The sequence below is a fragment of the Antedon bifida genome, chromosome 5, assembly GCF_963402885.1.
Source record: "Antedon bifida chromosome 5, ecAntBifi1.1, whole genome shotgun sequence".
NCBI lineage: Eukaryota > Metazoa > Echinodermata > Crinoidea > Comatulida > Antedonidae > Antedon > Antedon bifida.
Window position 1 is genome coordinate 11,319,553 of NC_136230.1, and position 27,721 is coordinate 11,347,273.

General features: G+C 34.7%; 2 protein-coding genes and 2 long non-coding RNA genes across 4 annotated transcripts in view; 2 read left to right on the plus strand and 2 right to left on the minus strand.

Moving 5' to 3' along the window:
- The window catches only part of LOC144842723 (uncharacterized), a 250,709-nt gene that overhangs the window by 15,070 nt on the left and 207,918 nt on the right, over positions 1-27,721 (minus strand). The gene's annotated exons all lie outside the window — the stretch shown is intronic.
- On the plus strand, positions 846-2,098 carry LOC144843704 (uncharacterized). The gene is made up of 3 exons (XR_013612281.1): positions 846-967; positions 1,292-1,397; positions 1,961-2,098. It is a non-coding gene; the product is annotated as an uncharacterized LOC144843704 (long non-coding RNA).
- LOC144842331 (uncharacterized) lies at positions 4,844-5,709 on the minus strand. Its single transcript, XM_078698768.1, has 2 exons — positions 5,575-5,709; positions 4,844-5,314 (listed from the first exon to the last, which is right to left on the minus strand). The coding sequence occupies exons 1-2, from the start codon at positions 5,707-5,709 to the stop codon at positions 4,844-4,846; spliced, it is 606 nt and encodes a 201-aa protein (XP_078554894.1).
- On the plus strand, positions 23,007-27,029 carry LOC144842332 (uncharacterized). Its single transcript, XM_078698769.1, has 5 exons — positions 23,007-23,421; positions 23,518-23,624; positions 23,855-24,877; positions 25,045-25,958; positions 26,114-27,029. Exons 1-5 carry the CDS (start codon positions 23,007-23,009, stop codon positions 27,027-27,029), a joined length of 3,375 nt encoding a protein of 1,124 aa, XP_078554895.1.

Sequence of the window (27,721 nt, forward strand, 5' to 3'; positions counted from 1 at the left end):
TGGGTTGATCAAACCATGGATCTATAAAGTATAGGTTTATGATCAAACTATGAAATTTGTTTTAGAGCTGCAAACATTATTCGTTTAAAATAAATAATTGTATTCGTGGAGGTGAAACGGTCGCCATTTAAAAAGCTTGCTTGAGTCATCGGCAACCAATCACAGGCGGAGCTCAGAATAATAAATTCGACACGGCGCGGGATTTAATTACATATACAGTGTCACTTGCGTTCTGCTGCGGAAAAAGAGAAGCTCGTTCAAAAAGTCAAGTAAAGTATCCTAATTATTATCAACAACAGCTTCTATCAAGCCAATATATTTGCGGTGAGTTATTGTTTCATTAATCCTTATATATTGAGGTTTTTTAATTTTTTGTTAATCGATGCTTTGTATCTTTTCCTACAGAAAACAATGCAATGTAGGTTGCTTATGTAATTAGTACAGTAATTGTTACTAGATATTAAAAAAAGCCGTGAATATTTATTTAACATAACATGGTTTATTTATTGTTTGGAATACATTATCAAGTTTGAATTTAGTTTCATTTAATACAAATAAATGTATTAATATTATTGTACTGTACGTATTATAATTGTGTATAATAATAAAATGTTGCGATGTTACATTTATACTGCATTACCTTTTTACAAAACCAAATCCAATTAGGCTTAATATTTCGTGTTACATAATTCATCTATTATTATGTGATGTACTTGAGACTTTTTTGTACTATTTTCTTTAGTATTCCTTTACAATGTGTGTTATATACATATTAATAATCATTATTTATTATTTATACTCCAAAAAAGTAAACTATTTAAGCGCCTTGACGGGACACAGGGCAGGTGATACTGTTCGTCGTATTATGAGGAAGGTGGCCACCAACAAGGTGCTGTCACTTACAGTTATAAGGGCCGAAAAGGCAAAGCTGCATTTTGCAAGACGCAGCTGTGCAGTGTAATAATAAGTAAGTCTAGTATTAGCCTAATAGGCTTAGTCATTGGCTACATGTTGATTATTAGTCTTCTTGAAATTTCATAGCAGTTTTTATGGTTGTACTAAATGTTACTAGAGGCTTAAAACCAAATGTGCTCATGCACATTAGTACTTATGTGTTTGGCGCGCGCATAATGTAAAGTACTGAACTTTCTAAATTATAGGCCTAAGTCGTTTATTTACTAAAAACAAAAAAAAACATAATGGCATTAATGTTTACTGCTAATACAGGATTTTGAAGTTTTAAATGTGTACATTGTGACTAAAAACTCCCATTCAAATTGTTCATCTTTAGAATCGTGTATGCGAGCTCACCCACAAACGAAGCAATGTGTGTGGAGATAGATATTGCTGAAACACTGAAGCACGCTCCCAACAGACTAGGTGGCTCAAGATACAAGGTAAGAATAAATTAAATTTGATTTATCATTTATTTTTTACCATGGCGAAATAACTTAATCATCCATGCTTTTACGTATCACTCATATTGTAATGATGAAGTTTACTATAGTCCGCATCAGTTTAAGACTAAATAGTTTACACACTAAAAGATACTAGTCATTGTTGTACAGTTTCACCAAGTGGTAAATAAAGCAATAAAACACATTCGTACAATCGCACTCAAACGAATAATTAATGTAAAGTTACGGGATACAAATGTTGGAATAAAGTAAATTACAACTAACGTCTGGTACTGATAGGGCTTAGTATTTAGACCCAACAACACTATCCAATACGAAATAAACATAACAACTACATACTGTAATGTAAATTTAATAGGGAATGGGCAACCACATAAAAAACACCAAATAGTCAATAGCCAAAATCATGTAGAAAAAAAAATCCGATTAAAATGACAATAATTTAATTTTGTAAACTAATAACACTTAAAAAAATTTATTTAAGATTTACTGCTAAGAGATCATTTTTTTTACCTAGTTTTACATTTTTTTTCTCTTTTCAGGAACGGGATGTGCCAGACAGCAGAGATGAGGACGACTTATAGGCAAATTTGCTCATTCTCGTTTAAAAGAACAATGTTTCTCATTATCGATCTCCGTATTATCAAGAATGGGTAATTACTGCTGGTTCTCGTTCCTGATCAAAATAGCGAAAGCTCTCTAATAATAATCAAGTTCTTTCCTCTTAAGCTAATTGCAATAGTGTATGTCTTTTTTTAATCAGATAATAGAATAAATCAAAAACAATATTTCATTTTAAATTGCTTGTTTTTATATGTCTTATACTAACTACATGTTTTAACGAATAATGAGCTATGTAACGCGTATATCTGCAGAACACATATAATATGTGGTAACGTTACCCAAATCGTTGTATGTAACTAAGTATTAACTTTTCAAGACGTCAAATATGGACGTTATAAATTCGTCAGTGGTAAAAAGTTTATGATGTAACATTATCAAACTACGATTTGAAAATGTATCTGGTACGTTATAATGAACGTTACTAATTCGTATGTGCGAATTACGCTTTACATACGTTATTTAAAAACATCATTGAGAACGTTAAAAACACGTGGCAAATACGTCATTTACAAACGTTGCTGTTAACGTAGAAGGCACGTTCCTAACACGTTATTTGTGAACATTTTTTAGGACGTTATAAAAACGCGTTGCATACGTTATGTTTGAATGTTATTTTGGACGTTAAAAACATGTTGCGAATACGTCATTTACAAACATTACATAAAACGTTAAAAAACGTCTCGGACACGTTTTTTATCAACGTTATTGCAAAAGTTGTAAATACGTTTTGAATACGTTATTTATGAACATTATTGAGGACGTTCAAAAGACGTTATAAACACGTTATTTTGAATGTTATTTTGGACGTTATAAAGTCGTATAAAAAGGTCGACATTTTCTCGTTCGTGCAACGTTATTGTAGAAGTTATAAATACGTATTTAACACGTTATTTCTGAACATTATTGAGGACGTTCAAAAAACGTTATAAACGCGTTATTTTGAACGTTATTTTGAACGTTAAAAAGTCGTATAAAAAGGTCGACATTTTTGCGTTCGTGCAACGTTATTAGAAAACGTTTTTATAACCAAAAAATAACGTAATTATAACGTTACCAAAACGTAAAATTGTTTGCTGGGTTAGGCTGTATTACACCTGGTGCAATACGCAATTTCTGCTGAAAATACTTGTATGGTTTTTTTTTTTTTTTTAGTAAAACATACTTAATTTACACATTAATACATTTTAAAATTTAAGAAATTTGGTGATGAAGAAGGGGTCCTCCTAAATACCAAGACCTACCAAGACCTACCAAGAACTACCAAGATCTACCAAGACCTGTCAATTTAAAGTGTTAATTTAACGAAATATGATATATATAGACTTCTAATAGCATTTCCAACAATAAAACCTTAATTTTAGCGCGATATAGACACCAAAAATGTTAAATAATCGACAAGCTTCGCGTTCGCGAAACGAACTGAGTTGATGCATACATTGCGTCACAAATGTCCGTATTGCGTCAACTAGTATGACCTACCAAGAACTACCAAGACCTGTCAATTTAAAGTGTTATTTTAACGAAATATGATATATATAGACTTCTAATAGCATTTCCAACAATTAAACCTCAATTTCAGCGCGATATACATCGTTGCGGCAACCCCCTGAGGCGATTTTGAAAATGTAACACCTCTAGATGGTCGGAAATGGCACCGTCTCACGTTAAATAAATGTATTAAAAATTGATATTTTAAATATGAAAACTGAGGTACTAGCCTATTAAAGAGTGACATTTTCTCTATATAGGCTTATTTTGAGTAAAAGCATCACAACAGGGCGTTTCGCGCAAGTCAGCGTTTGCACGTACATGGCGGAAAAAGGTGCCTGTCCAGGGCCGTCGACAGAACAATTAAATGACGCCCCAGATGGCCGGAAAAATGGTACTCTCGCACATAAAATTCATGATAAATGGCACCTCTAATTTGCAGAAAAGACACTCATATGTAGCATGCTACCAATGAGCAAAACGATCATACTTTTTCCTCCAATAAACACACGTGACTAATTACAGGACGATATAACATTTTGTTGCCGATTTCATTCACTCAGTATTTAGTTTTGATTGCGTTTCGTTTAAGTTCAATGCGAACGTACATCTAGGAGGAAGCCCCGAAAAAATTTAATGCTTATTATAGATCAATATTTATTTACATCATTTTGTTGAAGAAATTAAATATATAAATATAATAGGTATTGATACAGTGGGTGGCCTAGGAAAAAAAATCGGTTGCTAATGTATACTCCACAGTACACAGTTACCACAGTTAGTGTACTATATGTGACCCACTCTGGCAAAACCCTACATTTGACGTAAAAATAAAAAAAAATAGATTCTACATTTAATAATCTTCACAATATTTTTTATCTGGTTAAAATTGGATAAGTATTAGCCAAGTTATTGGAATTTAAATGATTGCATATAAGTCAAGTAGGTTTTGAGAAAACAGCTTTTAAAGTTTCATGATCGACTTCCTGTTGAGTACACCAGCAGTAAACAACATGCTCACACTAACTCCTTAGCAACGATATTAAGAAATGTAGCTATAAAGCTGTAATTTGGCACACTCATAGACCACACAAGAACCAATAAGTACAGAAAAAATTATTTAAATTCATTTATTTTTATTCAAGTTATAAACAAATGAAAACAACCCACTTTTTCAACATTTAGAACTCAAATGTACTTGTACTTTACATGTAGTGGTAGTAGTAAAGATTCTATTGTTAGCTGAATAATGAATATAAACAATCATTACTTTGATTAGAAAAACAAATGCAGTAATTGCTTTTAAATTTACTTTACTTTACACATAAATAAATTAGAAAATGGTATAATAAATAAGCATGAAGGTGAGCATGTTGTTCGCCAACACCGTAATGTTCAAAAAAGTGATGCAGATAACTAATTACCACGTTTGCTCCTTTACCACAGCTCACACCCTCATCTATTAAATAATTAATTTGCGATGGCAAACCTTCAGATGTCAGACCAAAGATGTGGCATTTTCTTTGCGTCTTGAAATAAATTGGGCCAGGTTGTAGCGGATTTGCTGGATAGTGTACCTGTTGCGCGAAGTCAAAGCTGTAATGAAATTTTATCGGTTTTAAGTTCGGAACATTCTGACCCAGCTGTTTGATGTCCATCTCCTTTGCTATAAGTTTTGATTGTCGACAACACTGGTTATAAAACTCCCTTTCTATCCTTGCCTGTTCCAAGTGAGTCTCCTGGATCCTCAGAGCTTCTGTTTTTTGTGCTTCTGGAACTTTAACCTACAAAAACAAAATAATTGTTAAACACTTAGTATGTAATTGTGCTGGATACAGGGGTCCCCCAACATTATCTTTGTATTAGACTTTTTTTTTGTAAATAATAATGAATGAATACATTACATTTCAAATGAATATTTCACAATTTGGACATGCATAATGATGGTTTAATGGCTATTGTGACAACAAAAAAACTAAACAAACAAAAATCTAAAAAAAAAATAGTAATTCAAAAAATAAATATACCTGCTTTGTTATCAAACTTGTTTTTTTTGGCAAATCCAGCACAGATCTGTTGCAGGTTGTGCTACGATGATGTAAGGCAGAAGTTCCTTCAAAAGTTTACGAAATGTAGACAGGGTAACACACTGCTCTCTTAGAACCGCCTCTTTAAACATACGCCATACAGCAGCCTTTGTAACGGATGTGGGTAGCAGCTTAACGTAGCTGTAGGGTATATATCTGAGGTTAACAGACCACCAAAGCACAGTCGTACACTAAACACATGTACTATCGAGGCATTTTCAGAGTGCCGCAAGTTACCGAACGTTCATTTCGTTTGAAGTGTTTTTCGATCAAAGTTTATTATTAGTTCGTCGGAAAAAATCCGTACAGTATTTAGGAAGGATTTCAAAACCCACCCCTGTTTCGCGTGTACGGTCTCCCCGTCGGGAAATTCGGCCCCGCCGTCGGATCAAATCCTGGCACCACCACTGATTTTCACCATCACCTCCTAACAATTCAATGTCTCATGTAAGCATATATAATCAAACATTTACCTAGATTTTCCAAGTAGTAATTAGGAAAATTACCAATAAAAACAAAAACTGTACAATTTCACAACCATTTTTTCAAACTTACCATTGTTTACATTTGCTAGGCCGATCGATGTTAATTTTCAAAATTTCGGGGTGTAAATAATTTCGTAAAGTCTGAGTTATGCTTAAGTACTTTACTATTTCAAAACAATCGGTAATTAACAAACTTATAAGTTATATTCTAACAAATAGTATAAAAATGGTTTTATAATATTTATGACGAAATTGATTAAATTAATTTAAAGTGCACATATCACCGTCTAACAATATTGAGGGCGCTTGAATGTTTTTATTTATTTTACATTGGTTGAGACAGCTGAGTGTTGGGTCAATGCACTAGGTATAAAAACTTAAATTACCGTTGTATAAAATCCACTGTGGCAATAGCATCCACATGGTATTTATTTAATTGTATACCGAAACAATATTACGATGTAAATAGCAACTGCAGGCCTGACAAGCAAGTTTTAATATCATCATTCACAATGTGACTGTCAATTGCCAACATCCCAATAGGGTTGGTGAACATCAGTCCAAAATACGCAGAATTTTTTCCAAAATACGTCAAGTTGAGGGCGCTATACTAATCCAAAATATTGTCTAAAAAGAAAATTGTAACAAAGGTAATGAAAATAATAATATGATAATTTAAAACGGAATTTAAATATAGATTCATTATCATGTGGTTTCAATTAAGAGTTTGCAAGTTATTATCTACAGTATTTATTTATTCCAAAAATGGCCAACAAAAATTAAACAGTGACCCTAATAAATGTAAGTTTTCCTAATTCTAAATTAGGATGTTTAGTTACTATGTTTTTAAAATAAATTTTAAGCCAAAACTAAAAAAAAAAAAAATATAGATAATGGTTTTTGAACACACTGCAGTTTTTTTTTCAAATGGATAGCACCCTGTTTCTTATGATACTGTAGCCGTGACTCTGTTCCAAATGGATAGCACCCTATGTCAATTATAGCACCCCTTTAAATGCATAGCACCCTGTTTGAAATAAATGGATAGCACCCTATTTTAAATGGATAACACCCTGTTCCAAATGAATAGCACCCTGTTTCAAATGGATATCACTCTTTTTCAATTGGATAGCACCCTGTTTCAAATGGATAGCACTCTGTTTCAATTAGATAGCATCCTGTTTCAAATTGATAGCACCCTGTTTCAAATGGATAACACTCTGTTTCAAATGGATATTACTCTGTTTCAAATGGATAGCACCCTGTTTCAATTGGATAGCACCCTGTTTCAAATGGATATCACTCTGTTTCAATTGGATAGCACCCTGTTTCAAATGGATAGCACTCTGTTTCAAATGGATAGCACCCTGTTTCAAATGGATAGCACCCTGTTTCAAATGGATTTCACTCTGTTTCAATTGGATAGCACTCTGTTTTAATTGGATAGCACCCTGTTTTAATTGGATAGCACTCTGTTTCCAATTGATAGCACCCTGTTTCAAATTGATAGCGGCCTGTTTCAAATGGAAATGATGTGGATCATCATGGACACTTGACAGCATTTGGCGATCATAAGAACGTAAAGGTAAAAAGATACTCAATATAGAATTGATTTGTAAACGAAATGTATTATATATTGGTTACTCCTGTAATGATGTAAACACTTTACAACAATTGGTACTACTAATCATGTATAAGAACGTAAGATGCAAATAATATATTTGTTAAAGTACATTATACTGTACATGAAACTTATAATATACATTTTATATGTTATATATGTTATATAAATATTTGAACGTTACATCTACGAATCTCTAATGTATCTCTAAGTGATATTGCTAGGATAATACCATTTTTCATTTCAAAAGCTCTTGAGCTCCAGCCGTTGTTCATTATTACACATTCTGTTTTTGAGTATATAGTTAATATCCAATTAATAAAATCTTTACCTAAGTTGAAGGCTTCAAGGGTCTTAATCGTAACATTTCTATCAATTAAATCAAAAGCTTTACAGAAGTCTAATGAAATCAGAGCACCATATCTATTTTCATTTCTACATAATACATAATAGTCAGGCAGCATTTGTTATTTACTTTATGCGATTTGGCCAAGTTTGATTTTTCACTTTCATGTGGTGGTCAATAGCATCATAAGAAACAAATTTCAACTTGGTGTCCAACTTTTAAATGCGTTTTTCACCGTGTGGGGGCGCTTTTTCAAAATGGCCGCCTATATCATATTATATATCTCGACAACCGCTTACTCTAGAAACTCAACTATGGTCTCAAATTGTTCGTAATACAAATATTTATATTTATCTTAATGACAAGTTTCATAAAATAATTACCAGAAGTACCACTTTTGACCTTTTAACCTTGACCTTGATCATATCTCGTCTTATGATTTTCATGTTGGTCTCAAATTAGGATTTTATATTTGTCTTAATAGAAAATTTTCTTCTAAAAAGACTAGAAAATATATTTCTGACGCATAACATATATATTTACATTGCGGTTGTTTGCCGTTAAAGACTTTATTTTGTTACACATTTGAACAAATTTGAACATCCAAAATCCAAATTGTTAAATTGAAAAACTGTTTGAATATTTTAAATAATCAATCAATTGGATCGGATTTTGTTTATTTTAGGACCACGTGTGTCAAGGGATCAGTAGGTAATTAGCGAAATAAAAATTATAATGCAAATTAATAAAGATTAAATTAAATATATTCATAAAAGATCAAAGTATAATAATTGTGGGGAATAGTATATAAAATTACATCGGGAGAACACCTTTTGTTTTAAATCCAGTGATACCCCCGATAGCCGAGTTGTTGAGTAATCTCTCAGGAATAACTGTGGACTATCAGTCCCGTTCGGACCCTGGGATAATTCTGCCAATGTTGCAAGTGCTTCTTCGGCAAACGCCCCACTGTTTCGCGGTTTCAAAAGTTGTTTAAACTAAATAGTGTATTAATTATACTAAATAGGATGGTATTTATTGAAATAAACGCCCAACAGCTCCCCAAAACATCACTTAGAATAATAATCGCCCATCCACATTACACATAATATAATGTATTGTATTTATAACACAATTATATTGTAGTAGAATTCATCGACTACAATTTACCAAGCATTTTTTTACCACTTTTCATATCTATTAGAGGATTTTATTTGATTATATTAAAACTAAAACATTAAACGTATCCCTCGAAAAAGCACCTACCTCAATGAAATCCGCCCCCATTCCCCAAAAGGCCAACCCCCTTCCTAGAGGGGGAGGAAGCGAGCTCACCCTCTAGTGTTAACATTTGTTGTTATTTTTATTAAATGTGTACATGCTTTTAAAAATGTACACTTATTTAGAATAAAAACGTAATGATCTGTAGTTTCAAGACTTTTTGTTAATGCCACCAACTCTCTTTATTATTTTGTGTTTGTCGCCCTCTAATTGGAAAAGGTTGTCAAGCAAAGATCTTATATATAAGATCTTTGTTGTCAAGGGAAAATTAATATGGCTGCGCCCATGCAAGCATGTTGAGATGTTGTCTAAACTAGTTATTTGCAGTATAAAACAATCACATAGAAGCTATTAAACATTAATGAATACGCAATGTAGTTGTCCATATCAGGGACATTCAACTGTACGGTAAATATCTTTACCCCTCTGATTGAATTTACATGTTACAGTTTTATTTGCTATGTTTGTGTTTATATTAATTATGCCCCTACCTCTACTAGCCTAGGCCTAGCTAGGAGGAGGGCCTAGGCCTGGCCCTAGCTAGGCCTAGCCTAGTTCTGGTCTAGCCTAGGCCTAGCCCCTTTATCTTATGTATGTTTGATTACTATTGCAGTTAATCGTTGAAGATCATATCAGGTCAACGCATTTTAAATTCGAAGTGGTTAGGATTCCGGCAGAATGAACGCAATTTATTGGTCAATTGAAAATTACGGTGGCCTAAGTTAGGGACTGGCATATATTTTTCAATTTATCTTTCTGTATTTGAAAGAGTATATAATCATAAGCATTTTAAACTTTAAATCAACAAAATTGATTGAGTATTTCGAAAGTTATGAATAAAATAAGGTGTAAAATTTGGCACCATCACTATGCTATGTTTACATAGGAATCCCCACCCCGCGTTTGTGACCTTGTACACAAATAGTCACTGGGTGAAAATACTACTAAAACACATATAAATATATTTTATGAACATATTTTTAATTAGAAAGTTGATGGTGACAAATATATATTTGCATAGTACCACATTTTGTTTGGAAAGTGTGTCAAAATCACAAAAATAAGATAGAAAGTACTTATTTTATGTTTACCCTCTCCCCGGACTGCGCGAATGTCCCGTAGGAATACCCCCACCTCTCAGCCAGGCTGTGTGATGACGTCATCAGGGACTTCGCGGCCTAGAATTGCTTCAGGTGATTAAAAACCTTTTGCGATCCAATATAGGTGATATTTATGTAAAACCAAAGGCATACACTGTTAAAATATAAATATATCTAAAATATAAGCAAAATCCCAAAATATTAGGCATGTTTTCGATTTTTTCTGATTTTACTAACATTTCGAGCCCAAAATAAAATGTCATCGTGAAGACATGTGGGCAAAGGAATTTCAAATTTTTTATCGGAATTTTCCGGAGAAGATCGTACAGTCATTCGTTTTTTCTGAATAGCCAATCAGAGTTCGTAAATTCATGCGCAAGTTGACCCCTTTTTAACAGGTTAAGGGTCACACTTGTCTATTCCCTAAAGATGTCTGCTGCCCTCTAGCGGTTTTGCTAGTCGCTACCTAATACCCCTTTTACACCGCCAGTAAAAATGCGGAGTTGATCCGGAATTGTATAACCCGAGTCGTACCCGGGACGCAAAAATGCGGAAATGTAGGCCGGTGTAAACGACTTAAAAAGTTACCCGGGTCGCTGAAATACCCGGGTAAGTGATGCGGAATGTATTCAGCGTCAAGTCAACCCGGGACGCACCCGGATGAACCCGTGTCTGCGGTGTAAAACGCTCAGCGTATCTTTACCCGTTTGTTTACTATCCTCGCTCACTATAGTATTTAATTTACAAACAATTAAGATAAGATTGATTTTGTTTATTCGCTTATTTAATAAATAAAACTTATGGTTATTTGTTATTCATTTTTATTTCAAGATATTATTCTTCACGAGTAGACTTAATTTGTGTGTGTATTGCCATAAAACAAAATTGTATGAGGTATAATGAGCAGACCGTTACTATGGTGTCTCTTCATGCGTGAGAGGGCGATATTTCGATTGATCTAGAACATTTACACGGGTTGGTATTTTGCAGTGTAAATACACGCAACCCGTGTCATTCCCGGGTTTTGAATCAGGTGTAAAATGGAAATTTATCCGGACACGACCCGGGTTTGTTATAAGCTCGTCGGTGTAAAAGGGGTATAAGTGTCACGGCAACTTTCAAAAAATATCACGGCAACTTTCAAAAATAGCCACTGCAATTTGAAAAAAGCCACGGCAATTTGAAAAAAGCCACAGCAAATTAAAAATAAAACATCACGGCAAATTAAAAATAAAACATCGCAACAATTTAACAAAAATACCACGGCAACTTAAAAATGAAACACCACGGCAAATTAGTATTGAAACACCACGGCAAATTAGTAATGAAACAGCACGGCAAATTACAGAATGCCACGGCGGAAGTGAGTTATTACCACGGCAGAAGTGAAACCTTTGGAATCTTCGATTTTTTCTGAGGTAAGTAATTATTTTTGCATTGAAGTAAATATTATTATATTAATTTATTTAACTGCTGCCTGCAGCATTTACGTGTTTATTGCACTAGGCCTAGCTTTGCCTACTACTAGCCTAAGGTCTAGGCCTTAGGCCTACAGTAGTAGCTAGGTCTACTGTAAAAAAAACTTGTTATATAAAAAACAGATTACTGTAAAGAAGATTCCAAAGGTTTCACTTCCGCCGTGGTAACTCTCTTCCGCCGTGGCATTCTGTAATTTGCCGTGGTGTTTCATTATTAATTTGCCGTGGTGTTGCAATACTAATTTGCCGTGGTGTTTCATTTTTAAGTTGCCATGGTATTTTTGTTAAATTGCCGCGATGTTTTATTTTTAATTTGCTGTGGCTATTTTCAAATTGCCGTGGCTATTTTCAAATTGCCGTGGCTTTTTTCAAATTGCCGTGGCTTTTTTTGAAAAAATTGCCATGATATTTTTTGAAAGTTGCCGTGACACTTATAGGCCACCGTAGAAAATCACATTTTCAGCACATTTTTATAACCTCATGTACACAGTTCAACACCAATTTTTCTGACTGGTTGGCTGGCTTAGTGGTGTGGTAGTGCGGCTAGGGGTCTAGAGGTTTTGCTGGTCATTGTAGGTTCAATTCTCGATCAATTTTTTAAATTTTTTTTTTATTCAAAAAATTGTATTTTATTGACCATCGTCTTTATTCATCATCGTCTTTACCCACCATTGCCTAGAGGGATGTTTTTTTTTAGTTTTAGGTTTTAGTTCTCAGTGAATGTCGGAATCTGTTGCAATGGGCAGTTGAGTTCCGGTGCCGGAATCCTAACCACGGCGTTTTAAATTAACAGTAACCAAGTTGTCTCTGTGTTTGTATTGCGGCATCTACATTGTCAATAATTTAATGAGGATCATTCACAATTAAGAAAGTGTAAAACCAGTTGATTTGTATGCATGTTACCAGTTTTTGTTATTTTAATCAAATGTGTACATTCTTATAAATGTACACTTATTTATAATAAAAACAACATAACAATCTTGAGTTTCAAACAAGATTGAATTCATGCTTGTTGAGAAACAAATTATGGGATCTTTATAGAGGGCGGTATATACTATAAATTACTCATCAGTCATATTAATTTAAACTGTTGAAATACACTGGAGTACTCATTTTTTATTTGCTTGAATTTGTAGTTACTACATTTTTCAACCATTGTCTGTTTCTTTTTTAGACGTGACAATCCATGTTTTCTAGAGGGAGATTTTTGTGAACAACCTTATGGTTTTAGAAATGTCATTCCACTGGTTGATGATATTAATTTATTTGAGGTAAAATACACTCTGTTTAGTCCCTAGACTTTGTTTGTATTGGCATTGGCTATATTAAAGGCTACTGACATGGCTCAGGATTTAATGCTCTAAGTGCACATTAAACACATCACTTGCTCACACAAAACAACCCATTCATCGAATTGAAGACTTTTACTTACCAAATTTACTATTCTGTATCATGTGACATTAGTGAATGTTGTTGCATTCAGTGATAACAGTGACATTCAATGGTCCCATTCAGGCGCAGATTTAAGTGGGCCCCCCCCCCGGGTAATTACCCCGGGGGGGGCCCCCGGGTAATTACCCCGCGTACAACTAATATACGAAAAGGGAGACCCAAATATAGGTCTCCCTTTTCGTATTGGGTCTCGTGTCAGATCTCTGGTCTCGGGTCTCTAGTTTCGAAACACCCGTTAAAAACAGATGATTTTATTTTTACAGAAACGGATTGGGGGGGGGGAGGGGGGTGAGTAGTTGTCCTGGGGGTAGTTGTCCTAAGGGAGGGGGTAGTTGACCGGGGGATAGTTATCCTAAGGGGGTAGTTGTCCTAAGGGGGTAGTTGTCCTAAGGGGGTAGTTGTCCGGGGGGTAGTTATCCTAAGGGGGTAGTTGTCCTAAGGGGGTAGTTGTCCCAAGGGGGTAGTTATCCGGGGGGTAGTTGTCCTAAGGGAGTAGTTGTCCGGGTGGTAAACATCCGAGGGGTAACTGTCTAGGGGGTAGGTGTCCTAGAACCAATTAAAGTTACAATTCTTCTATATTTAGAAGTTGGCCCAGCTCACGCCGCCGCGGGCGTCGATATCTGAGTCATGCTACATCCAGGGACCAATACGCCTTTTTCACGAAACGGAAGACATCTTCGATGATGACAAACAATGCCATGCAACAAAGCGTAACCAACAGAAATAACATAGCGTTTTCAGCCTATGCTTATACACTGGTGTTTTTTCGATAGATTTTAAGCAGTGAAAAAAAATGTTCACATTTTTTTCAATCACACAGTGATGTAGGAAAATCTTTTAAGAACATTTTACAGTAATGTTTTTTCTCATACGATCCTCCGTTAAAGAGTTACGATTTTTTGATTAAAATGGTGTCCTGAAATCCCCTGAAAACATTATGTTATTTCTGTTGGTTACGCTTCGTTGCACGGCATTGTTTGTCATCGATCGAAGATGTCTTCCGTTTCGTGAAAAAGGCGTATACGTAGTTACAACAAGGCGATATCCTCCCTTTGTAAGAATCGGCAATTCATTCGGAAAGCGCAGCGTATTAAAATGTTTATTCAGAAGGCGAGCGCAGAGAGAGATGCATATAATGCTCCCCTAAAATGGGACGAAATAGGACGCCCTCTCTCGGATTTTCAGAGAAAGTCTTTGGGAAAAATACTTTCGCCACACTGAAGTTCGGGAACTGTGAACAGGTGTGCAAGACCCTTTACAGATGATCGAATCAAAGTGCGTTAGTGATCTCGAACACCATAAAATGCATTTTTTTTTCTGGGCTTCCCCCATTTTCTCTCTACGATCGCGTGTGGCCCCCCGCAAAAATAATCCTGGATCCGCCCCTGCCATTCAACGGGCAAGTGAAAATGGTGAGCTTTGTTGTCATGTAATAAGCCCAAAAATATGAAAACCAACCAATATAGGCTTGGCTAAAATCTGAGCCTTGCTTTTTGCATGGACTTTAAATACCAAATTATCTTGCCCATTTTATGTTTTTTTATAATTGCACATACTTTTTTTTTTCAGAGAACACTTAAAGATCAAACCTTTTCGATGAGTCTTTCTTTCCGAGGGTGGACTTGATGCCCTGGTGCAAGCTACTGTCTGCAAGGTGTCTAATTTTACCTATTTACTTGTTTAATGACTCACATTTGGGATGTGGTAGTTTGTATGCTAAATTAACCTGCACAATATTGATCAAAAGTAGTTTATTATTTTATGTTTATATTGATTTAACTATCAATCAAAGGATGTGTCAATACTATTAATTTAATTTTAATGTAGGCCTACATTAATTGATAATGTGTTAATGTTAATTTTAATGTATTAACAATTTATAATTTATTTCTCTATACAATAGTGGGCCTACTGTGATCGTAACTGTTTACAATTTTTTGTTTGATTTGTGTTTAATTTAACTGTTTCTTTTGACTAAGTTTTATAAGTTAAAAAACTTTTTTTTTTTCTAGAGAAAAACTTTATTAGAACTACAAAATTGCCTATTTAAAGTCTGTTTTTATTAAGACTTAAGTTCAATTTTCATGGGTTTTTTTTCATCTTTAACATGAATTCAAAATGAAACCCGACCAAGAGAAGGCCTTCCACACTTTTAATGATCATTTGATGTAATTGATTTTTCAGGAGCAAATTGGTTGGCGTAATTATTCAAGACATTTTATTATTTATATGAGTGATGCAGGATTTCACTTCGCACTTGATGGCAAGGTTTGTAGAAAAATGTATAAGATATCAGGGGTAGCTGGCTCATTTGAGAGATAGCTGGCTCATTTGAGGGGTAGCTGGCTCATTTGAGAGATAGCTGGCTCATTTGAGGGGTAGCTGGCTCATTTGAGAGATATCTGGCTCATTTGAGGGGTAGCTGGCTCATTTGAGAGATAGCTGGCTCATTTGAGGGGTAACTATATCATTTGAGGGGTAGCTGGCTCATTTGAGGGGTAGCTGGCTCATTTGAGGGGTAGCTGGCTCATTTGAGAGATATCTGGCTCATTTGAGGTGTAGCTGGCTCATTTGAGGGGTAACTATATCATTTGAGGGGTAGCTGTCTCATTTGAGGGGTAGCTGTCTCATTTGAGGGGTAACTGTATCATTTGAGGGGTAGCTGTCTCATTTGAGGGGTAGCTATCTCATTTGAGGGGTAACTTTATCATTTGAGGGGTAGCCGTCTCATTTGAGGGGTAGCTGTCTCATTTGAGGGATAGCTGGCTCATTTGAGGGGTAGCTGTATTATTTGAGGGGTAGCTGGCTCATTTGAGGGTTAGCTGTATCATTTGAGGTTTTCTGGATTATTTGAGGGGTAACTGTATCATTTCAGGTTTGCTAGATTATTTGAGGGGTAACTGTACCATTTCAGGTTTGCTAGATTATTTGAGGGGTAACTGTACCATTTGAGGAGTAGCTGTCTCATTTGAGGTTTGCTGGATTATTTGAGTGGTAGCTGACGCATTTGAAGGGTAGCTGGCTAAAATATTTAGTCATAATTTAATTATTGTAAATAATTCACTCACATTATGAGTGAGTTCATAAGTGGAAGAAAAAAAAAATTGCAGCCAAATGTTTTTAATTTTTCTTTTAGGTTGGCGGGCTGACCTTACCAAACGATGGTGAATGTCATTTAGATGATCAAGGATATTATACTCATTCTGTAAAAAATGTAACTAATTTTCTGATTTACTTTTCTGATTTCATTTTTCATTGTTGTGTTACTTATGTAAATATGGACAATAGCCCAAATATGAGATTAAATTGAAACCAAGTAAAATAATAAAAACATAATTAATTAAATTACAATAATAATAATAATACGGTCAACCCTACCAACTGAACTCTCTGAAAACTGGAAACTTTCCCAAAACCAGACGTAAAAATTAATTTTTACCATTAAAAACAAATTCTGAATACCAGAATTGCCAGACATTTAGCCCAGCCCAAAGATTTCTGATATTGGGAGAGTTGACTGTATTATCTATTAAAAATCAACATAATTCTATCAGAGGGGAAACAAGACAAAATGGCGCATGCACTATCTGAACCCACGCTTTCTCAAATGCATATCAATTTCTTGTTATGCATTCCACTCCGTCTCTCAATACAAAGTATGATTGATATACATATTTTACATTTACTTTGTTTATTTTGAGGATTTTCCATCTTTAGGACAGCTTCATGAAAAATTATTAGAAAGAAATGTAATTCCAATTTTTGCAGTAGCAAAATCAAAACAGCGTGACGATCCAGCTCTTTATCAGGTACTTGAATATGTTGAATCATAAAGATAGAATACATTTCTAGTATCTTGTGTTAGTTCTTTAGAATACTCCATATGCTAGTCCTATTAGTGGGTTTAGTATATCTGCTACTTGATCAACTTATATATTGTTCCCTGAAAAATTATGGTTGAATATGCCATTTTAATGTCATGTAATAGTTATTCCATTCCAAAAATTAGGTCGGAAATAAATGATTTATCTACCTGCCAGCAGTGCAGCATCTACCCAGATCAGCACGGCAACAGATGACCCCTGCTCTTTTTTGAATAATGTACCAAGTTCTTTATAATGTATTGTACAAGGGACCAGCAGCTTTATGTCCCATCCGGAGTATGAGGTATATTTTAATTTTGATTTCTTCATTTCAACAGGAAGTTGTAAATGAGTTTTTCCCAGGTGGATCTGTGGGAACACTAGCTAGTGATTCAAGAAACATTATTGAACTTGTTCGTAGTAGTTATGATGTAAGTTTGGAGTTTTTCATAGCACCTTTATTTTTATTTGAGGTTTTTTCCCAGTAGTTTTTTTTTTACAAATTATTATGTCATTAACACAAAATCAGCTAAGCAAACATTTATGCTGTTTGTGGAACAATTTTTTGGTTTATAGGCCTTTATCGAGTGTAAATAAAATTAGGCCTATACATGCCATTAGAACTTCTTGAAAAATTGCTTTTTCTACAGGCTTCGATGAATAAAGTATTGATGATTTTTAATGATATTTCAATATTTTTAAATTTTTTTTTTATATAGTATTTATATGCATTTTTAATGTTTATACAAATTATATTCTAAATGTTTTTTATACAATCAGTGCAATAGGAGACCTTCTAGATAGTGATTAAGTTTGCTTTTTAGGAATCCTGTCTCTGCCTAGTTTTGTGTGATGTTTTCTTTTCTTTGTCCATGTGTTTCTATATTGTATTTTTATGGAGACAAAAATAAATGAAATGAAATAAAGTTTGATGTAAATTTAATTTAAATTAAACATTTAACTACATAAAAAGACTTAACCTCAATTAAAGTAACTTTTTTCTTGTTCAAAATTACTTTAATTCTTAAAAAAAATCTTTCACACAGATGTGGTGTTATAATATTATTATTATTAATTATTAATAAACACATTTTGTTTATTGCACAGGTTTTATTAGTTATTAGTATCATAATTAATTAAAATAATTGTTTTTATAGAAAATTACATCTGAGATTCAACTTGTAGACACGGTGACAGCTCCTATTCATGTAACCTACTCTGCCTATTGCGATGGCGAGACATTGACGCCTAATTCGCAGAACTGTAGTAACATTCGCTTAGGAAATGTCATTAAATTTAAACTAGATGTTAGCGTTGATGAGTGTACAGCAAATCCTATCTCGTAAGACATGTTTACATTGTTTATTACCAATCACAAGTGGAGCATTAACCTTGGTGCATGCGTTGGAAAGCTTAAAACAAATGTTTCTGCTGCCCAAGCCTGACTGACCCAATATTTGGTCAGCTTCTTTTTTTATTTGTTTAATTGTAGGAGCATTTAATGAAAAAGCACAATTAAAATTAAAAGGCAATATTATTTTCCCAAAAATTAATCATTTTTAAATCAACACTAAGGATTGAAGTAACAAGTAAATTGAAATTGCATTTTCTCAAGAACTACTTGTCCAAAAAACTTCATTTTTGTACAAGAGGCAAGAGTTATAATTTGTGATTTGTAATTTTAAAACATAATTTGATTTAATGTGCACCTTTTTTATGCGAGTAGTTTAAAAAACCTATTTCTTTAAAAATTCACTCGTTTGATGTTCTTGTTGCTGTTCTATTGTTAGTCAACTGAAGCTATTGTTAATTTAAAGACTTGTTACATAACCATTCACCAAACTCGCATACACATGCTTGTAGTGAAATTAGCCTAAATCACAAACAGCATTAAGACACACACAAATATATATACAGTATATATATTTTTCCCGGAATAATCTTATGTAGGAGAATTTTACAGTAGGAGGAGGTATGCACTCTCGGAGTGGCTTTCTAGCTGTTATTATTATTTGAAAAATGTCCATTTACTGGATAAATGGTATGATACAAAGTTGATTAATTTCGACTATGCAGTGGTTGAAAAAATAAGAGCTTTCTTTTAATATTAATAAGTTACAGGGTACATGATGTGCTTGAATTTTTATCAAAATGTTTAGTTTTTCAGTTAAACCTCTCGGATTTGAAGAGAACCTAGAAGTTGTCATAATAACAAATTGTGAATGTGAATGTACCAAGTCTGTGACACCAGACAGTGAGCTATGTAGCAATGGTAATGGTTCACTGGTCTGTGGTATTTGTGAGTGTAATGAAGGCCGGTATGGAGAGGTCTGTGAATGTGATGACACTGGCTCAGACGAAACTGAAACACTTGCAGATAGTTTACCATGTCAAACGTAAGTTTTTCTAAGGTTCCATCTTTGATATTGATATTCAACTTCTTTACTTAATTCCTTTTTGGAAATGCATGATATACTGCTAACCTAGTTTACTAGTGTTTATTCGTCATACAAACATTAAAAAAATATTGCTGTCTTGTATTTTACAATTGTTTGTTACTGTAAACTATAGAGGGCAGAAATCATAATTTTGATTTCTTATTTTCAATAACCAATCAATAAAACTTGTATGTTTAAAAAATATTGGTCAAATCCTATTTTTATTTATTTCAATAGAAGTAACTCATCTTTGGTTTGTTCAGGTCAAGGGTCATGCATATGTGGGAAATGTGTGTGTAACAAGCGACAAGTAGGTGAAATATATGATTTTATAGTTTTCTTATTGGGGCATATCAGTAGGTCAACTATTACAGTATGTACTGTGAGTATACTATAGTGGGTCAATTAGAGGAAAAAAGAAGTTGTTTAAAATCTGTTGCTGATGATAATTAACAATTAGTAAGTGCAAAAGATTAAAAATAATGTAACCCTATAAATAGAGAATGTCACTCTCTGTCACGTGGTACTTCGAGTCAGTAACAAAAGACACAACACACCATCGGTATGCTTCCAATTTCTTTATTCTTGGATCTTCACCTTAGGAGCCCCCAAACTATAACCGCTAAAGTTTATGGCTTCCCAGCTCCTGAGGCTACCTACAATATAATCATCCCAACAACTTGCTAGATAATAATTGGTACATATGAAATAACACAAAATAGCAATACTATATACACATAAATTACGATATATCTAACTACGAGCTACGACGTCCCTCGGATCGGCATAGTATACGGCCTGTCACAAATCCAGGCACTGTATAGTTTAATGACTGCCTAACCAATTATACAAGAGTAATACAACTTAAATAAATACTACTAGGACGTTGCTTACTGCTTCAGCAGCCACTTCGAGCTTGCCCCTTACAAGTTCCTAGCCTGATCCTTGATCATATCAGCTATGGTAACTTCTTACTTCTCTCTACCTGGAGACCTGGGCACAACTCCAATTCTCATCAAGGCAACGCCCTACTACCTGGCATACTCTACTGTGTACCCCTTGCTTTGCATATTCATTTAAATAATTTTAATTAATTTGTCGCCCTCTAGCGGTCTAAAACCTTTTAAATTACTGTATACGGTAAATAGAATAAAAATTTAAAAAAATATAAAAACATTATCAACTGTGACACTCTCTTATATAGGGTTTGAGAGGAGGAGGCGAGACTGAAAGAGTCAATTTGTTATTTATAACTATATATTATTGTACATGTTAAGTTTCTCTATTTCTAATAATGGTCAACCACTATACAATCAACAGACACTGGTGTCGTGACGAGTTAGTTTATACGATCACAGACACTGGTGTCGTGACTAGTTAGTTTATACGATCACAGACACTGGTGTCGTGACTAGTTAGTTTATACGATCACAGACACTGGTGTCGTGACTAGTTAGTTTATACGATCACAGACACTGGTGTCGTGACTAGTTAGTTTATACGATCACAGACACTGGTGTCGTGACTAGTTAGTTTTAAAAAATATATACAAACAATAAATATATATTACAGTTCAATAAAAATGTTTTTACCATATTAACGTGTTTTATAATGCCAAGCTAGATTATAATCCAACCCACTAATTTTGTGCCAAATGTTGTAACCCAGCTCCTGATTATATACTGGTCATATATTTTCTTGAATGCGATTAATATAATATAAAATGTATTATAAATAGACCTTTTTTGTTATGATTAATATTTTTTTCTTTTTCAAGAATCCTTTAGAAAAAATCACAGGAAAGTTTTGCAACTGTGATAACTTCTCTTGTCGCAGAGATTCTGCTGACCTCATTTGTGGTGGTATGTTCAATTTTGTTTATATTTTCTTTTTCATGCACAGACTTTGGTAAATTTAAGCTCTGCTGACAATATTAAGGATCATATCAGCATTTTTCTACTACAGTAACTAAATATCTTAAATATGATTTTAGTCTGTTTCAAATGTAGAAGCTATGAGAGTCACTGCAATAAACAGTTTGTATTATTACCCAAAAAAGATTATTAGATTATTGCATTGCATAAACAGGTTAAATAGAACAAATTAGTTTAGTTACTGCAATAAGATAATCAATCTCTGTAGAAAATTTATTATATTTCTCTGATTTTTTTTTTATTGTAAATTGCCTTTGAACATCATGAAAATGGTAGTATACAAATGAGGTATTTAAGAGAGCCAGTCACTAAAAATCAAACATTAGGTGGCAAGGGTCAAAATTTCGAATTGTCTCATATTTTGCACATTGGTAGACCTTGATGTAAGTAAACCTGATGTGTAGTTTGTTTGGTAAAATATCGCTTAGTTTTCGAGAAAATCGAAAAATAACGATTTTCGGCCAATTTTGTTAATTTTTGGTGTATAATTTACATTAAGTTTAACAGCCTCTGGAAGCCAAATGTAGCAACCTAGCGTTTTAATATTTTACACTTACGTTAACTAGCATCTTGACAATAATTTAGTAAAGTTTCAAAAAATTTGATGAAATTTTAAGATTTTTACTAATTAATTACTAATTAGCATATATAAAACTCTTAAAAAGTAGGTTAAAAACAAACGCGTTTTTTTTCATGTGCGACGAATTTTTTTAAAATAAAAAAATCATCAATCTAAAGTTTAGATACTAATATTTATGAATCAAGTAAAAAAAATTTGGGGAAACTATTTTGCGCTCCGCGCCAGAGCCACAAAGTTGTAAGAAATTCAAAGATTTTATCTGTCGGCAAGATCAATCAGATGTACCTATTGTTATCTATTTAGCAATCTAAGTCGCTTTGAGCTAAACTTTTATTACGCGAAACAAAATTGAAAGATAAACTGAAAGTTCCTGGAATAATTTTGAATTAAGTTGCAATTTAAACACAAACTAAAAATACGTTTCTGGTAAAATTTCAATTACTAATCAATATACAAAATTAAGCAATTAACTAAAAATCACTCGCTTATTCTTTGTCAAACCACATTATTATAAATTATTCCATCCTCTCATAGTTTATAGGATAAAACTGAAAAACACATTTGTTTTAACTTGTTATCGTTTTCCTGTTTGTCGAACCTGGTTGAACTTACTCAGCGAGAATGTTTCAAAACATTAACCACAGTAGACAAAACACTTTACTGCATATATTCGATAGACAACGATATCTTCATTGGCGTTGACAACGGAACTGATTTGTTATCCATTTTAGTTTATGTCTTACAATGTAAAGACGTGTTGAAAATAATTTTTATATATACTTATTGTCTGATGGCTTTAAGTTCAAACAAGATGGAGATTTCATGTTCTTTTAAATCGGTTGTTGGCGGAGCTTGTGGATTCGATAGAAAAGACCGCAAACAGAGCACTGAAGTCCTACCTTTACAAGCATGCCAGAAGGAAATCGCTGCACACAGACACATGTTTAGGTTTACAGGCATTGATAGTGAGGTAGACCTAATTCTTAGTCGAGCAGCCATGTTTACCTTGCCCGCTGATATACATAGTTGGACTGTTTGTCCCTTGCATCGATCGGAACTTGGCTTAGGTTGGTCTCGAGGAAATAACAACAGATGTAGAGTGCCGCCTGATCTCTCTAATCACATCCAAAGCAAAGGAAAGGGACCCAAGTGCGATAGGGGTATTAGCAAAGAAGATTCGCAACTAATATTAAAGAAAACAGGAACTTTCCTGCAAGTTGGTTCAGGTAAATATAATTTAATTTTTATATTTTTATATATTTAATGTAATTTAAACTGTTAAACAAAACCCTGTAAGTAAATGTTTTTACGCTTTTTATCAGGTATCTGTTCAACTTGCCGTAAGATGCTGAAGTCATTGTTACCTGTAACCTCGAACACTGAAACAAATAACCCTAGTCTCGTCGATCAGATGAGCGCACTAACAACTGTAAGTTAAAAAATACCGTACAGTATGACATTTATGAATACGCATTTATTGGCGGAAATAATGTGTTTCATGTTACTTTGTTCATTTTTTTTCGTATGTTGGTGGTAGGAGGAATATTTTCTGCATTCCCTGCCATTGTCATCATCATTTTATATATATCACGAATCAGTGCGTCAATAATTGAATCAAAGTCAGTAGTAATTTTTTACCAATATTATTCTTATTTTCAGGAAAGTAATAAGGATGAGTTTTACATGCCATTAGCCACTCCAACTTGTCAAACACCGGCGTGTGATGTTATGGATACTCAAATGAGCCTATATCAATTTTGCGATCCAACTTTTGCTTCAGCTACCTCAGAAGATGAATCAATTCAATCTACACCAAGAGAAAAATTAAATGCATTTCTCAATTCAAGGGACGTCAGTCCAATTAGATATCCTTTATCTGCACCGCTGGAGCAAGTTTCAGACCGTACTAAACGTTTCCACATGCGCAAGGCTCGTCAAGTTGTCTCTATGTGCCTGGAAGAAATCGCACCTGGTCAGTCGACTACTCTACTTGAAGGCTTATCAAGTGATAAAACCACAGAAGCTGACGAAAGAACCGATTCTTCTCTATTAGATGCTCTATCAGAATGCTATCTTCATACTAACCACTGGAGTACAAGACGTCAGATTTTATCGATCATGGTTGATAAGGTTACCTTCAAGGAACTGCAGAAATGGATACCTAACTTGACTAGATACCGTTTTAACGTGGCCAAACACCATTTATTGTTACATGGTAGAGGTTCTGTAATTCAACCTCTAAAGAACACTAGAGTATGCGTACAGCCAGGGAAAATTGACCACTTTGTTACCTTTATAACAAGTTCTCAAGTTATACAAGACTTGCCATTTGGAGAAAAAACTCTAAAACTTTCTACAGACAGAGTTATAAAAATCCCAAATGTTGTGCGTAATCTTATCCCAGAACAATGTATTCTTCAATACGAGAGTTACTGTCAAGAGAAGAATTTTCAACCTATGAGCCGCAGTACATTGCGTAGAGTTCTCAGTGTTTGTTCTGCTTCTGTACGCAAATCCTTACAGGGCCTTGATTATATCTCTGCCAATGGTGGAAAAGCCTTCGATGACCTGGAGAACATCGTTGATAAGCTGGGAGATTGCTATGAAATGGGTTTGACTTGGGCCAAACAAACAAACCAAAAACTTAAAGATGCCAAGCGCTACCTAAAAGGTGACTATAAGGTAATAACAATCTTGTTTAAATATCTTGATAACTGCTACAGTATAAATAGAAAAACAATATAATAAAAAAGGCAAAGTAGCGCGTTGTATGTTGCTCAGTAAAGCATGTAAGAAACATTCAAGACTAATTACATTTTTTATACAAGTCCTTTTATATATTATTGCAGATTCACATTTCTAACCATTCTGAAGTTGCCGATCATTGTAGGGCGTATGCTCTTAGTTCTTGCGAAGACAAATATTACCAGACTGTCTGTGATCATGACCACAATGCAAGATGTGACAGATGTCGTATATTTCCAGAAGCTTTGTCTGAAATTCTTGAAGCTTTAAACGAAGTGCGCTGCTCTTCTGAAGAAAAAGATGACATGGAGTACGTAATTACACGGTCAGTCCAAGACATCGAGACGTGGAAGGCGCATATCTTAAGATCCATTAACCAAGACGCTGCACGACATGATATTTTAGGAGATTTGAATCCTGGTTGTGCCCTAATTGTTTTAGACTGGGCGATGAAGTTTGTACCACGTAAATACCGCGAAAGCCAAAGAGACTGGTTTGGAAAGCGTGGACTTCCGTGGCACATAACGGTCTTGACGAAAAAGAATAAAGATAGAGAGGTACAGATGCTTACGTTTGTGCATATTTTTAAATCTTGCAGTCAGGATAGTACTACTGTTGTGGCAATCATCGACGATGTGTTGAGGCAGCTGCCATCTATTGCACCCGATATACACTCTGTGTATCTGCGTCAAGATAATGCAGGATGCTACCACTCTGCCCTAACATTACTCTCGTTAACAAAGATAGCGAAAGAAACGAAGATCAAAATCCGACGTATTGATTTTTCGGACCCTCAAGGGGGGAAGGGCGCATGTGACCGCAAGGCAGCCCATATCAAAAATCACATGAATAAATATCTTAATTCAGGAAAAGATATTGAAAATCCAGAGCAGATGAAGGCAGCAATTGAGTCCTTTGGAGGCATTCCTGGAGTGAAAGTCATAGTTTGTGCTTTACCTACTGGTACTATTTGTGCAGCAGGGAAATGGAAAGGTGTGAGTCACATCAACAACATAGAGTATGGAAGCAGGTCCATGAAGGTCTGGATGGCGTATGGTATTGGTGCAGGACAAAATCTACTTTTGAGTAAATTCTGTGTGCCCTCGAAACTACCCAATTTAATTCATAATAAGGATACAACGTCTGATCAAAATCAAGTATCATTTATTACAGTAAAAGCAAGAATACAAGCCATGAAGAACAAGCTGATATAAATGACGACGAACAAATAGAAAGTGAAGAAAGTCCTGGCACCCCCAGCAAACTGTTCTTTTGTCGCGAACAAGGTTGCATTAGGTCATATCAGAGATACTCTTCCCTAGAGAAACACTTAGATTATGAAAATCACAAGAACGCACTAGAACATGAAACACTATATGACAGGGCAATGAAATTATACGCAACACAACTAGAAGAGGGTACTTCTAAAAATCCAGAACCAACAAGAACCAACGATTTGCCACGGTTTGACATTGGCCCCGACCTGCAAATGGGCTGGGCGTTAAAGTCCTCTGCAAAAAAAACCCGATTTTCTGTTCCACAGAAAACCTACCTTATTGATGTTTTTGACGTTGGAGAGCAGACAGGACAGAAAGCTGATCCATGTGATGTCTCACGAGAGATGAGATCGGCCAGGCACAGCGATGGTTCACATCTATTTAGCAAGAGTGAATTTTTAACAGCACAGCAGATTGCAAGTTTTTTCTCACGCTTAGCTAAAAAAAGGAGGACAGATGCAGCCGTTCATGATGATGATGATGACGAAGATAATGATTACGATAGTAATGAAGATGGTGACGAAGTCCAAGAAAATGGAGACGATTCAAAAACGGAAAAAGAAAGAGAAATTCAAATTTTGTCGCAAACCGTACTGGACACAATAGGCTTGCAGCATCCAATAATGTTTGAAAGGCATAATATTTGTGAACTGAAAGCTCAAGAAAAACTCTCCAGATTCTCTTTGCCAATGTTGCAAGAAATGTGTGCTTCTCTTGAACTTGATACCACAGATATAACCATAAAGCGCAAGAAGCCATACATTGATTTGCTGGGAAAGCTGGTTTCCACGTGCAGTTGCTCGATTGATTAAGGTAGCAACGAAGGTAAAACTGTGTCTGTGAGAATTCTTTAAAATAACAATTTAATATGTGGGACGATTCTGTTGTCTAAATTGTTAGTATTTTAAGTCGCGTTCTGTAAATTTTTAATAAAGCGAAGGGGTGAAACAATGGTAAAACAATAATTTATTGTTTAGGCCACGAATTATTAGGAAATTTCGCACGAGCACATGAACGTTAACGGTTGTCACCATTCTACTCATTTGCATAACAACAGAGTTCAGCGAACATTTGCGTTAACGTACTTGCTCGTTTTGATTTCGCGCTTCGACGGGAAGTGTAGAACGCAACACATGTGTAGCGCACGCAACATACGCCACAAGTATTAAAACAAATCACGGAATACCTTGGGTTTAGAGACTAAGCCTAGCCAGGCATGTTTAATCATGTTTTGGTTAACGTTTTTCATTGACGCTATTTTTCAGAAATAAGGTTCTCGACGCACGTAACTAAAGTTTTTCGTAATGCTTGCGCACGCACAGATCAAGTTGTTTACAAAGTGGGCGGAGCTTGGAAAATAGCGTTAACGTGCTCGTGCGAAAACTCCCTATATGAGAAGATAAGAAAATTATGTTGTAAAGCCTGTTTTCCACTAGGCGAAATTATTCGCGCAAATCAAACATTTTCGCGTATACGCGCACGCCCAATGGAACACGTTGTTGAT